This window comes from Stylophora pistillata, chromosome 14, assembly GCF_964205215.1.
Source record: "Stylophora pistillata chromosome 14, jaStyPist1.2, whole genome shotgun sequence".
Classification (NCBI taxonomy): Eukaryota; Metazoa; Cnidaria; class Anthozoa; order Scleractinia; family Pocilloporidae; genus Stylophora; species Stylophora pistillata.
In genome coordinates this window covers 16,660,156-16,672,378 of record NC_142532.1, presented here as the reverse complement: position 1 = coordinate 16,672,378, position 12,223 = coordinate 16,660,156, and the positions used below count along the sequence as shown (strand labels likewise).

General features: G+C 40.4%; 1 protein-coding gene across 3 annotated transcripts in view; it reads left to right on the top strand.

The window, feature by feature from the left end:
• LOC111332105 (N-acetylneuraminate (7)9-O-acetyltransferase) overlaps positions 1-11,414 on the top strand; it is a 29,078-nt gene extending 17,664 nt beyond the window's left edge. For 2 of the 3 annotated variants that reach the window (XM_088744556.1, XM_088744558.1), the window contains 10 exons: positions 2,120-2,228; positions 2,480-2,569; positions 3,543-3,662; positions 4,573-4,729; positions 5,508-5,587; positions 6,394-6,498; positions 7,327-7,467; positions 8,381-8,458; positions 9,472-9,564; positions 9,996-11,414. In XM_088744556.1, the coding sequence (XP_088600682.1) occupies positions 2,120-2,228; positions 2,480-2,569; positions 3,543-3,662; positions 4,573-4,729; positions 5,508-5,587; positions 6,394-6,498; positions 7,327-7,467; positions 8,381-8,458; positions 9,472-9,564; positions 9,996-10,268 (1,246 nt within the window). In that variant the 3' untranslated portion in view covers positions 10,269-11,414. Of the gene's footprint in view, positions 1-2,119; positions 2,229-2,479; positions 2,570-3,542; positions 3,663-4,459; positions 4,515-4,572; positions 4,730-5,507; positions 5,588-6,393; positions 6,499-7,326; positions 7,468-8,380; positions 8,459-9,471; positions 9,565-9,995 lie in introns of all 3 variants that reach the window. The other variant, XM_088744557.1, reaches the window with a different exon arrangement.
• Positions 11,415-12,223: the final 809 nt, after the last annotated feature.

Here is a 12,223-nt window from a genome sequence, read left to right as displayed (position 1 = left end):
AAAGCACTATTTAAGCAATAGTGAAAATCAGACCTGAAAAAAATTCAAGCCTGTACGGGATTCGAACCACTGACCTCTGCGATACTAGTGCAGCGCTCTACCAATTGAGCTAACAAGCCAACTGAGAGCGGGCCATCAAATTAATTCGACATAAACCCGTAGCTTATTGATACTAGTACGGGATTCGAACCACTGACCTCTGCGATACTAGTGCAGCGCTCTACCAATTGAGCTAACAAGCCAACTGAGAGCGGGCCATCAAATTAATTCCACATAAACCCGTAGCTTATTGATACTAGTGATACCCGTACCACTATTGCTTAAATAGTGCTTTACTGCGAAGGATCGTGCACATATACGTTTCATAACCGCAGTTCAAATATATGTATTTCATATGTTTGTTGTTTGATTATTATTATTATTATTTTTAAATAATAATCTCCTTTATTTAGCAATAATTTCCATAAAATCTTCTACAATACAAAATATTAACATTGCTATTATTATTATTGCTATTATTATTATTGCTATTATTATTATTATTATTATTATTATTATTATTATTATTATTATAAAATCCCGACGTTTCGGCGACTTCATGACGCCATTATCAAGGGTACAAATGAAAATAGAATTAACAAATGCGAGTTCAAGAGTTACAACTAATTTGCATAGGGAAGGTAGCTACACAAATACTTTAGCACGGATAGAATCCGTTTGCAAGTTCAAACTCGGTGTTAATTGTTTGATGTAAAGCATCTCGTTGACAAGACAATCGAATTTGTTCATGCACTTCTTGAGAACTTTGAAACAGCTAAGAAGGTCCTCAGGGACAGCACCTGCGTGGTCGTTGTCGTAGTGCTTGCGTACTGAAGATGACGTACTCTTATGGCTATCCACGCGGGCATATAAATGCCCACGTGTGTAACCAACATAGCTCCCTGTATCGCACAGGTTACCTTTAAATTGGTACACTACGCACTGTTGATTAACCAGCTGTGGTTTGGTTTCACATTCTTTAAGGTCTTGGCCAGTTTTCCGACTGACAAATACGGGCTGGATTGTGGTTTGGAGCTTACTGCTAAGGTCTTTCAACTGTGTCTTAACAGTGTTAGCAGAGTCTTGGTCCTTGAAGGGTATGACTACTCGGGTTACATCATTAACAACTATGCTCGATCGCGCATACCGTTTGTCCTCTTCATGGCTTTATTTTTCTGAGGAGTGTGAGCGCTTGAAGAATTTATTCTCACGTTTGGACTACCCTCACCACCTTATCAACTCCGCCATTAACACCTTTGTTAACTTGAGAATTGCTGACCAGCAGCCATTGCAGGCGTTGGGAAGATTGGCGAAAAATGATGTAACCCGAGTAGTCATACCCTTCAAGGACCAAGACTCCGCTAACATTGTTAAGACGCAGTTGAAAGACCTTACCATTAAGCTCCAAACCACAATCCAGCCCGTATTTGTCAGTCGGAAAATTGGCCAAGACCTTAAAGAATGTGAAACCAAACCACAGCTGGTAAATCAACAGTGCGTAGTGTACCAATTTAAATGTAACCTGTGCGATACAGGGAGCTATGTTGGTTACACACGTGGGCATTTATATGCCCGCGTGGATAGCCATAAGAGTACGTCATCTTCAGTACGCAAGCACTACGACAACGACCACGCAGGTGCTGTCCCTGAGGACCTTCTTAGCTGTTTCAAAGTTCTCAAGAAGTGCATGAACAAATTCGATTGTCTTGTCAACGAGATGCTTTACATCAAACAATTAACACCGAGTTTGAACTTGCAAACGGATTCTATCCGTGCTAAAGTATTTGTGTAGCTACCTCCCCTATGCAAATTAGTTGTAACTCTTGAACTCGCTTTTGTTAATTTTATTTTCATTTGTACCCTTGATAATGGCGTCATGAAGTCGCCGAAACGTCGGGATTTTATATCGTTCGTTTTTACCTGTGTATTACTAATTCTTTGTTAATATTATTATTATTATTATTATTATTATTATTAGTGATAACTGTCCCGTCCAGTGCTCAGCTCAATTTTTTTTTAATGCGGACACAAATCTATGTTGTTCATTTGAAAATTGAATGTTTTTCCGTTGAATCTACAGGACAAACCTTTTTTTCAAAGAACAGAAGGAGTACAGTCATTTGGTGTTTATCTTGGTGCTGCTTGTTTTCTTAGCACTTGGTGCATGGACCTGGACACCAGCTCAACAGGTTTGTTTTGTGATTAAAATGTCACATCTCTTTTCAATTTCTAAAGATACATTATCCAGCGAGTAGATATTGAGAATAGTTATACGGATCAGCTGGAAGGTGTTGACGTGATGTTAGACCGAATTCTCTTCACCAATTGCTGAAGAAATGAATACCCGGACAAGGGAGAATTATTAATTAAATCACAACATTTTCAGGCTATGTATGATCATTTACGCTCAGTAATTTGCTCGCCAAATTTGTTTTTACAGACTGTTTTTTTAAACAGAGATCAGACAAATGAGTGGAGGGGGTGGATGCAATTGATCATACTTTTGTATCATTACATTGGGGCAAGCAAGGTAAATAGTAAAGCTCGGTAATGATTTAGTTGATAGATACACACTATTTTTTTTCTGAAATGGACGAAGAACAAAAAGGTGCCAAATGAATGAATGAATGAATGAATGAATGAATAAAAAAATGAATGAATGAAAAAATGAATGAATGAAAAAATGAATGAATGAATGAATGAAACGTCTTTATTTCGCTCGTTAAAATACATAAAAAACGTTACTGGGAGTAAAGGTATATAGATCATTTACAATAATTATATAAAATCAAATAAAACATAGCCAAGTTGTATTTAAACCTTATTCTATTAAAATAACTATTCTTAAAACGTTCTGTATTAATCCGCACCTATCGCCACGTGTATCGCGCGCATACACTCGTGTCTCCCGCCCTGCTACGAGGTGCTGTCTCTCTTCGTATGCATGCGTGCCTCGCGTCCTACGTTAATGTCTAAGGTGCGAGGTGACGTCCCCGTCGCCACGCGTCTCTCGCACGCGTATGCGTGTCTCGCGCTCTACTATAAGGTGGAATTTGACGTGCCTGTCGCCATGCCTGTCTCTCTTTCCGCATGTGTTCTAGTCCCTCTTCACTGGGTTCGAGCGTCCCTTTTAAACCCCCGCGAATAGGGTCGAATTTAAGGATGCGGGATACCGGATATTCGGGAGACCGGATATTCGGGATGTGGATAAACAGGGTAATTCTCGCTCCATAGAAATTGGAGTTGTCTTCCACCACGTACGAAAATTACGTTCAACGCGAGAGAAACTGCAAAATATCAATTTGGTAAGCTAGAGAAACAGCAAAATGCCAAGAATCAACCCAACACAAGCGAATATGGGTGTGGATGTAGGAGATTGACCCTTATTGCAAACAAACACAAGGAAAATGTTAGCTAAGTTCATTGTAACGTCAATGTCAGTATTGTAGCGGATTACCGCATCACTTTCATTTACCTTTAATTTCCCTTCATTCTAACTACAGGTGCTTCCAATTTACGTCTTTATAAGACTTCTCGTAGCTTCGTATCTTTTCCTTTCTGGCTATGGGCATTTCTCGTACTTTTGGAATAAAGGAGATTTTGGCCTGTACCGGTTTTGTCAGGTAATAATTTACGTTAAAACGTTACAAAGAAGAAATACTGAATTCCCCCTGAGAAGTGGAACGCCAGTTATCGATTTCGCGCACGGTTGCTTTACCAACTGAGCTCCAGAGAACTCATGCGTGTGGTCATTGAACCATTTTATTCCTAGTAGTGACCAAAGCATTCTTTCAATTACGTCATTAATACAACATCAAACAAGCAATTAAAAGTAATACAGAATAAATATCTTAGATTTTTTTTAAATATATACATATATATATATATATATATATTTAAAATATATATATATATTTTTTTTAACTTTCTATTAATAAGATATATATATATATATATATATATAAAGTGTGACTTGATTTTCGTAGAACAGTGCTCAATACATAGAAGTAGAGCGAAGTATATATTGTGGTAGGAAAAAGACAAGTAAACTACAAGTTCATCCCTACAAGCCTGTTTCGTGGTCGCCCACTCATCAGGGGATTTCAAATCCCCTGATGAGTGGGCGACCACGAAACAGGCTTGTAGGGATGAACTTGTAGTTTACTTGTCTTTTTCCTACCACAATATATATATATATATATATATATATATATATATATATATATATAAAAAAATATATACATATATAAAACTGCAGACAGTACCGTTTCGGCCTTCTGGACCTCATCAGTGCAGTGTATATAGATATATATATATATATATGTATAGTCGTGCGATGGGGGATAGGTAAATTTCGCAGTTTTTCGAAGTAGATAGTGTTTCTTGAATTTTCATTTTTCCACAAAAATATTTTCACCAGCTAGCCTCGAATTGGTGTACTCGACCCAGGTTTCTCGCCTCACGTCCACGCGCGGGTTAGTATATCAGACATGTTTAGCCTACACCGTAATGGTTTGTTTGATCTCGTTTCAGGTGATCACTCGCATGAATATTCTTGTAGCTGTTCTCTGTTTAATTATGGGTCGCCCCTATCAGTTCTATTACTTTGTTCCACTAGTAACCTTTTGGTTTGGAGTAGTTTATGCTGTGATGGCTTTGTGGCCCAGAGTCACTGTTGTTCATGTCAAAGGTGAGAACGATATCTTCTGGTCAGAGTCTCTCTGTAATGATTCTCCTCTCCTCTTTAAATTGGTATCAATCCTTTTTGGCACTAGCCTACAGAGTAGGTAGTGTCTTGGTGAAAGTTTAGCTGCCATCTTTGATTTTTACAGCAGCGGAAGGCTGGGGAGAGAAAAAAATTATACCAAGGGGGTGGGCAACGGTTAAGTGGAAGGAGAGGGGACAAACACGGCCGGTCGAATAAACGATTGCAAGTTTGTAACGTTAACACGCCCTAAAGAGACACTTGCACAACGGGCCGCTCTTTCTCTGCCACATCTCAACCTCGATTCTCCTTTCTGTTTGCCATAGGGTTCGTAGAAAGATAATTCTGGGAATTTTATGTTTAATCAAACAATATCCCTCATTTTATCTTTTCATCGTGTCACGGGTCTTGTCGAAAATCTGCTCGCTTTACTTAAGAGTGACTGGCATCTAATTTCTCCTTACAATATCACCCCTGAATCAAGAATTAAGGTCAGGAGAATAAAGGAAATGATCACCAACGAAAGAAGCTCTTGATTGTTAAACAAATTCTCCTTGTCAATGCCATTGGAAATGTATAGAGAACAGTGTGAAGTAGATACACATTGATCTCAGGTTCTTAAGGGTTAATCAGTAAGAATTTGCTATCAAGATGGAGTTCCGTGTTTCAGATCAGTTAATGCTTTTGGTAATGTCTTGATTTTGAGATATTTTTTAGTTCTGCTGGTTACGTTTATGTTAAACGCCAGCAATTTTCTCGGCAGATAAGCAGAAGCATTATGTTGTTATATTGGTCAAGTTTCTGTTCCTGTTTGGTGCTATTTCTATGATCTGGAGTTCACCAGTAAGTCAACTGACTGCGGTACACCCACACTGAATTCTCCTTATCATTTTAAGCACGATATAACTGTAAAGGCCATGAGATTATGCGCTGAGCAATTCGAAGTCTCGACAAGCCCTCCCCCACCCGGGAAACTCACGGGCAACTGAATGTCCTCTGTACCCGCGGGGGTGAGGAATTCGAAATTGCCTGGGCTGGGTAGTGAATTCGAAGCAGAACTGTCAAGTGTTTTCAACAGAATATGCGTGTTTTATCTCTTAATATGGAGAAGTTTAACGGTAAAGAGGTCACTTTTGCAAGCAGATAGCTCAGAAGGAAAGATCTACCAGAAACTCACGGTCGCTGGTCTCGCCTTTTACGGGGGGGGGGGGGGGAGTGTTGAAGCGTTTTACCATTTGTCTACAGCGGGAGAAAAAGTAACACCGATCCAAGGCACAAAGAAAAATATGATCAGTCCAAAAGGCGAGAAAAACGCAAAAGCGTGGGAACAATCGCAGTCGCTTCCAAGCGCGGGAAAAGTGTAACCCGTCCCAAACGAGGGAGGAAGCGCAACACCGGCCAAGCGCGGGAAAACGGTAGCTTCTACTCAGGGCCGAGAGATTTTACTGATGAAGATGCCACTCCCTCAGGCAGGGGTTTGAATGAAAGCCAGCGCATTATTGGAACTACTGCTACCATCGCCCTTCGTTTTACTGACGAACACGTGGAACAGGCTACTTTCGACACTCAGTTGAATTTTTGCTCCAATAGGCTATTTTACGGCATTCATGTCCAACATCATGTGAATGACTTCTTTTTTTACCTCCTAGACATTATGCCAATGGATATTTTCTCAATGGGCCATTAAAGAATTGTTCATTGATGAGAATGATAGTGTTCGCGAGTGGTGGTTTCGGTCATGGCTGGATAGATATGTGAGTAAAAAACTCTTTGTTGGATTCTATGTAACTTACGAGAATTCTACGAATTGAGATGAAGGATGAACGGAAACGTCTTCGGAGTAATTCGCTCTCGAACCGGTCATAGTAGGAATGGAAGACTTATCGATTACTATGGAAGATTCCGCGAAACCTAGTAGTGTCAAATGAATTCACTTGTCATGCATTTGTTTTCTCTGAGAAGATTATGAATACGGATAAGTAGATCTCGGTTCCTCATGAAGAATTGACCTAAGCTTTTCACGTGATTTTTCGAGACTGTATATTCATATCCTTTTTCTAACGCCGGGGATTTAACCAGAGCAGGGAAATTCAGTTTAGCAAGAAATGGTTGGAGGTTTCACGCTAGATCTTCGCGGGCCCATAGAACAAACACCTTTTACTGAATGTGGTATTACATTTGGCAAGAGGCTTTCATAAAGAAGTTTGCCGTCACCAGAATTTAGTACTCGCTAAAATTATGTTAATGATATATTAACTGCATAGAGTAATCTGCTTCCTTGTGAGAAATAGGCTGAGTAGAGTTGTGAAAGTATCTAGGTTAAGACGAAGGGCTAACGCTCGAAGGGCTAACGACGAAGGCCGGGCTAACGCTCCGACGAAGGGCTAACGCTCGAAACGTCAGCTTTTATAATCGTAACGGTGGCCAATTTACCATTTCAACTTTGTTGATATACTCAAATTATTTCGTTACCCCAACCGAAGCAGCCCCAAACAGTTTCTTTAGAAACTATCAGCCTTTATTTAGGTTAAGCTAAGGTTAGGGTGATTGCAGAATTAATCATTTCCCTTTATTCCTTCCAGGCTACGCTTTTTGGAATGGTAGTAGCATTTCTTTACTGCTCAGGTAAATATCTTAAAATGTTCGACGATAACAACAAGAGAACTCTCTTCTCCAGACCTGTTGGCATTTTCTGTCTGGTCTTTGCTGTTGTGGCGATAATGGTAAGATGAACATGTGTCCGTTTCGTGTTTTCAGTCGCAGTAACTGACTAACCAAAAGTAACCGCTGAAAGGGGAGTAAAGGCCTCCTAATTTGTGAAAATAAATTGTGTGAAACTCGGCGGGTTAAGATGTACCATTTGTCTAAAGCGAGAGAGAAAGTAAAACTGATCGAAAGCTCAAAGTAAAATATGATCCGTACAAAAAGGCGGGAAATAAGCACCATCGCGCAAAAGCGCGGGAACAGTCGTAGTCGCTTCCAAGCGCGGGAACAGTGTAATCCGTCCCAAATGCAGGAAGAAGTACAACACCGGCCAACCGCGGGAAAACGGTAGCTTCTACACAGGGCCGAGACATTGTACTCGTGTAGTTGCTAATACCCCACCGGTTGCAGGCGGTCTACCGTTGCCCGTAAAGCCTCTTACCGCGGTCTGTTGAGCCTGCAAGCAGACTCTCGTGTTTGGGTTTCACCTCATTTAAACTCCTTCCCAGGAGAACTTGCTCTCCTTGCGAAGTATCTTTGCCTATCCAGAAAAGGAGCACTTCTTTAGCTTTTTCTTCCCTTCCCCCCTCCCCGTTGCCTTGTCACTTGTCCCAGATCTTCCACCCGTCCAATATGGTGACCGAGTATTCGCCTCGCTGAATCTCGAGCTCGCGCTTGAAAACACAAACTACCGCCTGCAAGCAGGCTAGAGACACTTCATCTTTAGGGGCCTGACGCTCATGGGTTCCTATATGAAACGGGAATACGTTCAGGCTTGATGAACCGTTGTGAACAGCAGGTTATCCTTAGTTATGGAATGCTCGTTTAGTTATTGAAAGCGGGCTTTTTTTTCTCAGATCTTTTAGCTAACTTGTGATGCATGGAACTTATTGAGATTTGAGCGTGAAGTAATTAACCACCTTTTGGTTGCAGGTGTATATTATTCAGGCATTCTCCTGCTCTTCTAAAGTTTCATGCAATCAGACTCATTCGACAGTATCATTTATACCTGTGAGTACAGATAATTTTTCCTTGTAATTCTCCTTTTGTTAACCTTATATTTCACCCCAAACTCATCGGCGTAGCAAGCGTTTCTGTGCTGGAAAAATGAAACATTTCTATGAGTGTCTTACAGTGCCTATGACACCAATTTTTTTTTTTTTTTTTTTTGCGTTTTCTGGTTGATAGTCTTATTCTAAGTCTGAGACGATAGACCTAAACGCTCAGCACGTTCTCCTCGACCATTTTTTTACGCATTGAAAGTACAATTTGGCGACCAAAAAGTGTCAAATAAATCGCGCGGCCAAAACGATCATGTTACATGGCTGTGACGTAGAAAACTGTGAAGACACGTTTGCAAATGTGGGACGTATTGCGTGGCCAGAGCGCTAAATGACGTTGGTTGCAGGAATAATACACATACACAGGGTATTTCTATATAGCACTTTCCAAAGGATGTAGCTGTAAGGCCAAAATTGACGCGTTTTGATCGTTGACATCGAGGAGATCTTACTCTTCAAAGTCGTTGGCCTTATGCTTCGTCCCGGCTTCGAAGACGGCTGTTTCGAACACATACCACTCGTCAAATTAGAGGAAGATGACCAATGAATTAAGCTAAAAGAACGGTGATGAATGGGCCAGTCAGTTCCCACACCGAACAACGGGACACTGGGAGCTGGTCATTACGTTGGTTTGTATTAAACCCGTCAAGTGACGAATCAAAGACTTACAATATATGAAAATCATAAATGTGCACTGCGGCATTAAGAAATGCATATGAAAGCGATCCTCGTAGTAATAAACACTACTAAAGTAGTAGTAATAATGAAAATAAGGCCTGAAAAAAATTCAGGCCTGTATAGGATTTGAACCCATGAGCTGCGATACCGGTGCCGGCAGTGCTCTAACAACTCAGCTAACAATCGAGTAAGGGACTTATTGCCAGTAAAAGTTTATACTCTTAACTGTTCTCTTTCATCCTCTCTCTCTCTCTCTCTTTTTTTTTCTTTTTTTTTTTTTTTCAGATTATAGCCTTCGTGTTCCTTAGAAATGTTCCCGGTCCGTTCCGGTCAAAATTCAGTAAATTTTTCTCCTGGGTTGGAAATATTTCTCTCGAGGTTAGTCACTCTGGTTATTATACATTTTTTGCTGTTTAAATTGCGACAGTAGAATTCATATTTGCTTCCATTGAAATTTCTTAATTTTCTTTTATAATCCGTTCATAGTCTTAAACTCTATTGAAAAATCAAAAGTGATGTGCTGTTGATAGTTAACGCAAACGTTTTCGCTTTGAGATACAGATCGCTGAAAACAGACGGCTAGAAGTTACATTTGGACATTTTGCTGTTCTTCGTTCGCTGTGTGTTGCTTTTGGGCAGGTCACCAAACTCCTTTATAGGATAAGTTTGCGATTAGTTGGAAAGGGGTCTGGCGCTGATAATGAAGGGCTATCGTCGTTAGTGCCAGACCCCAGCTCGTGGTGTACGGTGTACTGCCCAGGAGACCATGATCAACGTAGCTAACAATATATACTTTCTGGTTGTTTCAGTTGTTTATAGCACAGTACCATATCTGGCTTGCGCGTGACACTAAAGGAGTATTAGTGCTCATTCCAGACCAGCCCTTACTCAATGTCATTCTAACCACGTACGTGTTCGTCTGTATAAGCCACGAAATTCATAAAGTCTCCGGCGTGCTGGCAAATGCCCTCATCACAAAGGACATCAAAACAATGTTAAGAAGAGTGCTCTTTTTTATCTTCATGTTGATTATAATCTGGTGGCATAAGACTCGCCATGACCCGAAGCCAGTGTTGACGTGATGCACTGAATACCCGAATGTGGCGCACTGGCCACGAAAAGTGGCGAAATAACGACGACGCTTTCCGTCTTCCGTAGAGTTTGAGAACAATGCATCCAAAGATTGTCGTCAAACCCGCAAGCCTCCGATATTGTTTTCGGCCAAGCCGAAACATTACAAATAAAACTGGCTCCAGTTCTCGACATTGAGACTTTCGAGTTTGCTTACAGGAAAATGTTGAGAAACCACAAATTTGTCCTTTTTTTCATCTTCTTTTTTACGAAGTTTTATTGCACGACTTTAAAATTTTCCTTGAAGGGTCTTCTTTAAAGAAAAGAAAGGCCATTCAGAACAGTCAAACCGCGAAAGACAGACAGACAGACAGACATCTATATTTATACAGGATAGCCCCTTCAGTGTAGTAAACACTGGTATCAACGGGGGTCCTGTTTTCCACCCAACCCACCCCAGGGGAGGACATCCATCACACAGTAATCTCGTGCGTGGGAAATTAACGTCTCCTGCCCCTAACCCTGCAGGAGACGGGACCTCCATTTATTCGTCCCTATCCGAGAAGACTAGAATATCTAACCATTTCTTGATGTTAAAGAAAGGAAGCATATTCTTCTCAGTTAATTTTTTAAGACCCTGAGTGTTGGTCCGGCCGGTATTGAACTCTCGACCTCCCGCACAGCAGTCCGGCGCTCTCCCAATTGAGCGGCGGTTAAGGAAACTTTCCTTATAGTATTTATTTTATTTTTGCGAAAAAAGCTTACCAGATAGTCTCGAGTCAATTTTCTGGCTCACATTCAGTAACGCTCACGTATGCTACTGCATCTACACGCGCGTGAAAGCGCGCGGAAGGCGTGTAGCTCCACGCGTTTAGTAGATAATTGCACTGAGGAGCAAAGCTCGTGAGGTCACAGAATGGTCTGGGATTATTAAAAATGTTATGTAGAATAAAAACTTTTACAAAGTAAGGTATTACATAAATTACACTCTTAGAGTATATTAAGTTACTAAAGAATTGTAATCTTGAAGTAGGGAAAGCAGGTTTTGAAGAAAGGAGCCTGGGAACAGTTTTCAATATTTCAAGACTGATAAAAATAGTTTTAAATGATATGATTATAAGTTAATTCTCAATAAATCCTCTTTTGAAGAAGCAAAATTGAAATTGAAAAATTTTGGCCCTTAGTTTTACTTAGCTCCTAACTTTTCCATAATATTACCACCAATAATTACTAGCATTTAATTTCTTCTTATAGCGTAACCCCTGAATCACACATCAAGGTCAAAAGAAGAATGAAAGTGTGCAAAAACTATAGAAACTCCTGATTGATAAGCAAATTCTCCTTGTCAGCTTCTCAGGAAATGTATAGAGAACAGTATGGGGAGAGTACCGTATGCATACTGATTTAAGGAAGAAAAGGGTTAAAGGAAAGTATCGACGTAACCAGGAGAATATTAAAGATAACTCGTGAAAAATCGTCAAGTGAGCAAAATGAACGTAAGATATACGTAATTTCCGTTCAAAGGCATTAGTGAAATGACGGTACCCGTGCGAAGCTTAAAAAAAAGTAAACAAAAAAAGCGTTTAATAAACAAAAGTTTTACTGTTAGATTCTACACCGTGAAGAAAATCACTCGCCACAATTTCCTCGCTGATATTCCGGTGGAGACGACAAGCTCTCATTCTTTTTTGTTTCGGTTAGCGATTTTCCCTGTTTTGTAAAACAAACTTAAAAATACTACAGAAACTCAGGAGGGAGTTCCGATACGTGTCCACATGCTATTCTTGGGCGACTTCCGGTTTCGTCACTTCCGCCTCTTCAAACTGGCTGAAATTCCGTAATCTTTCTCTAAGGAAAGGACCGGTCAATGGAATAAATAAAGAACGATATAGAACGGTTTACGCTGGATGCAGATTCGCGTGTGTGGTCTGTGCTTACTCCAGGTATTCCTTCCATCGTCTCAAGT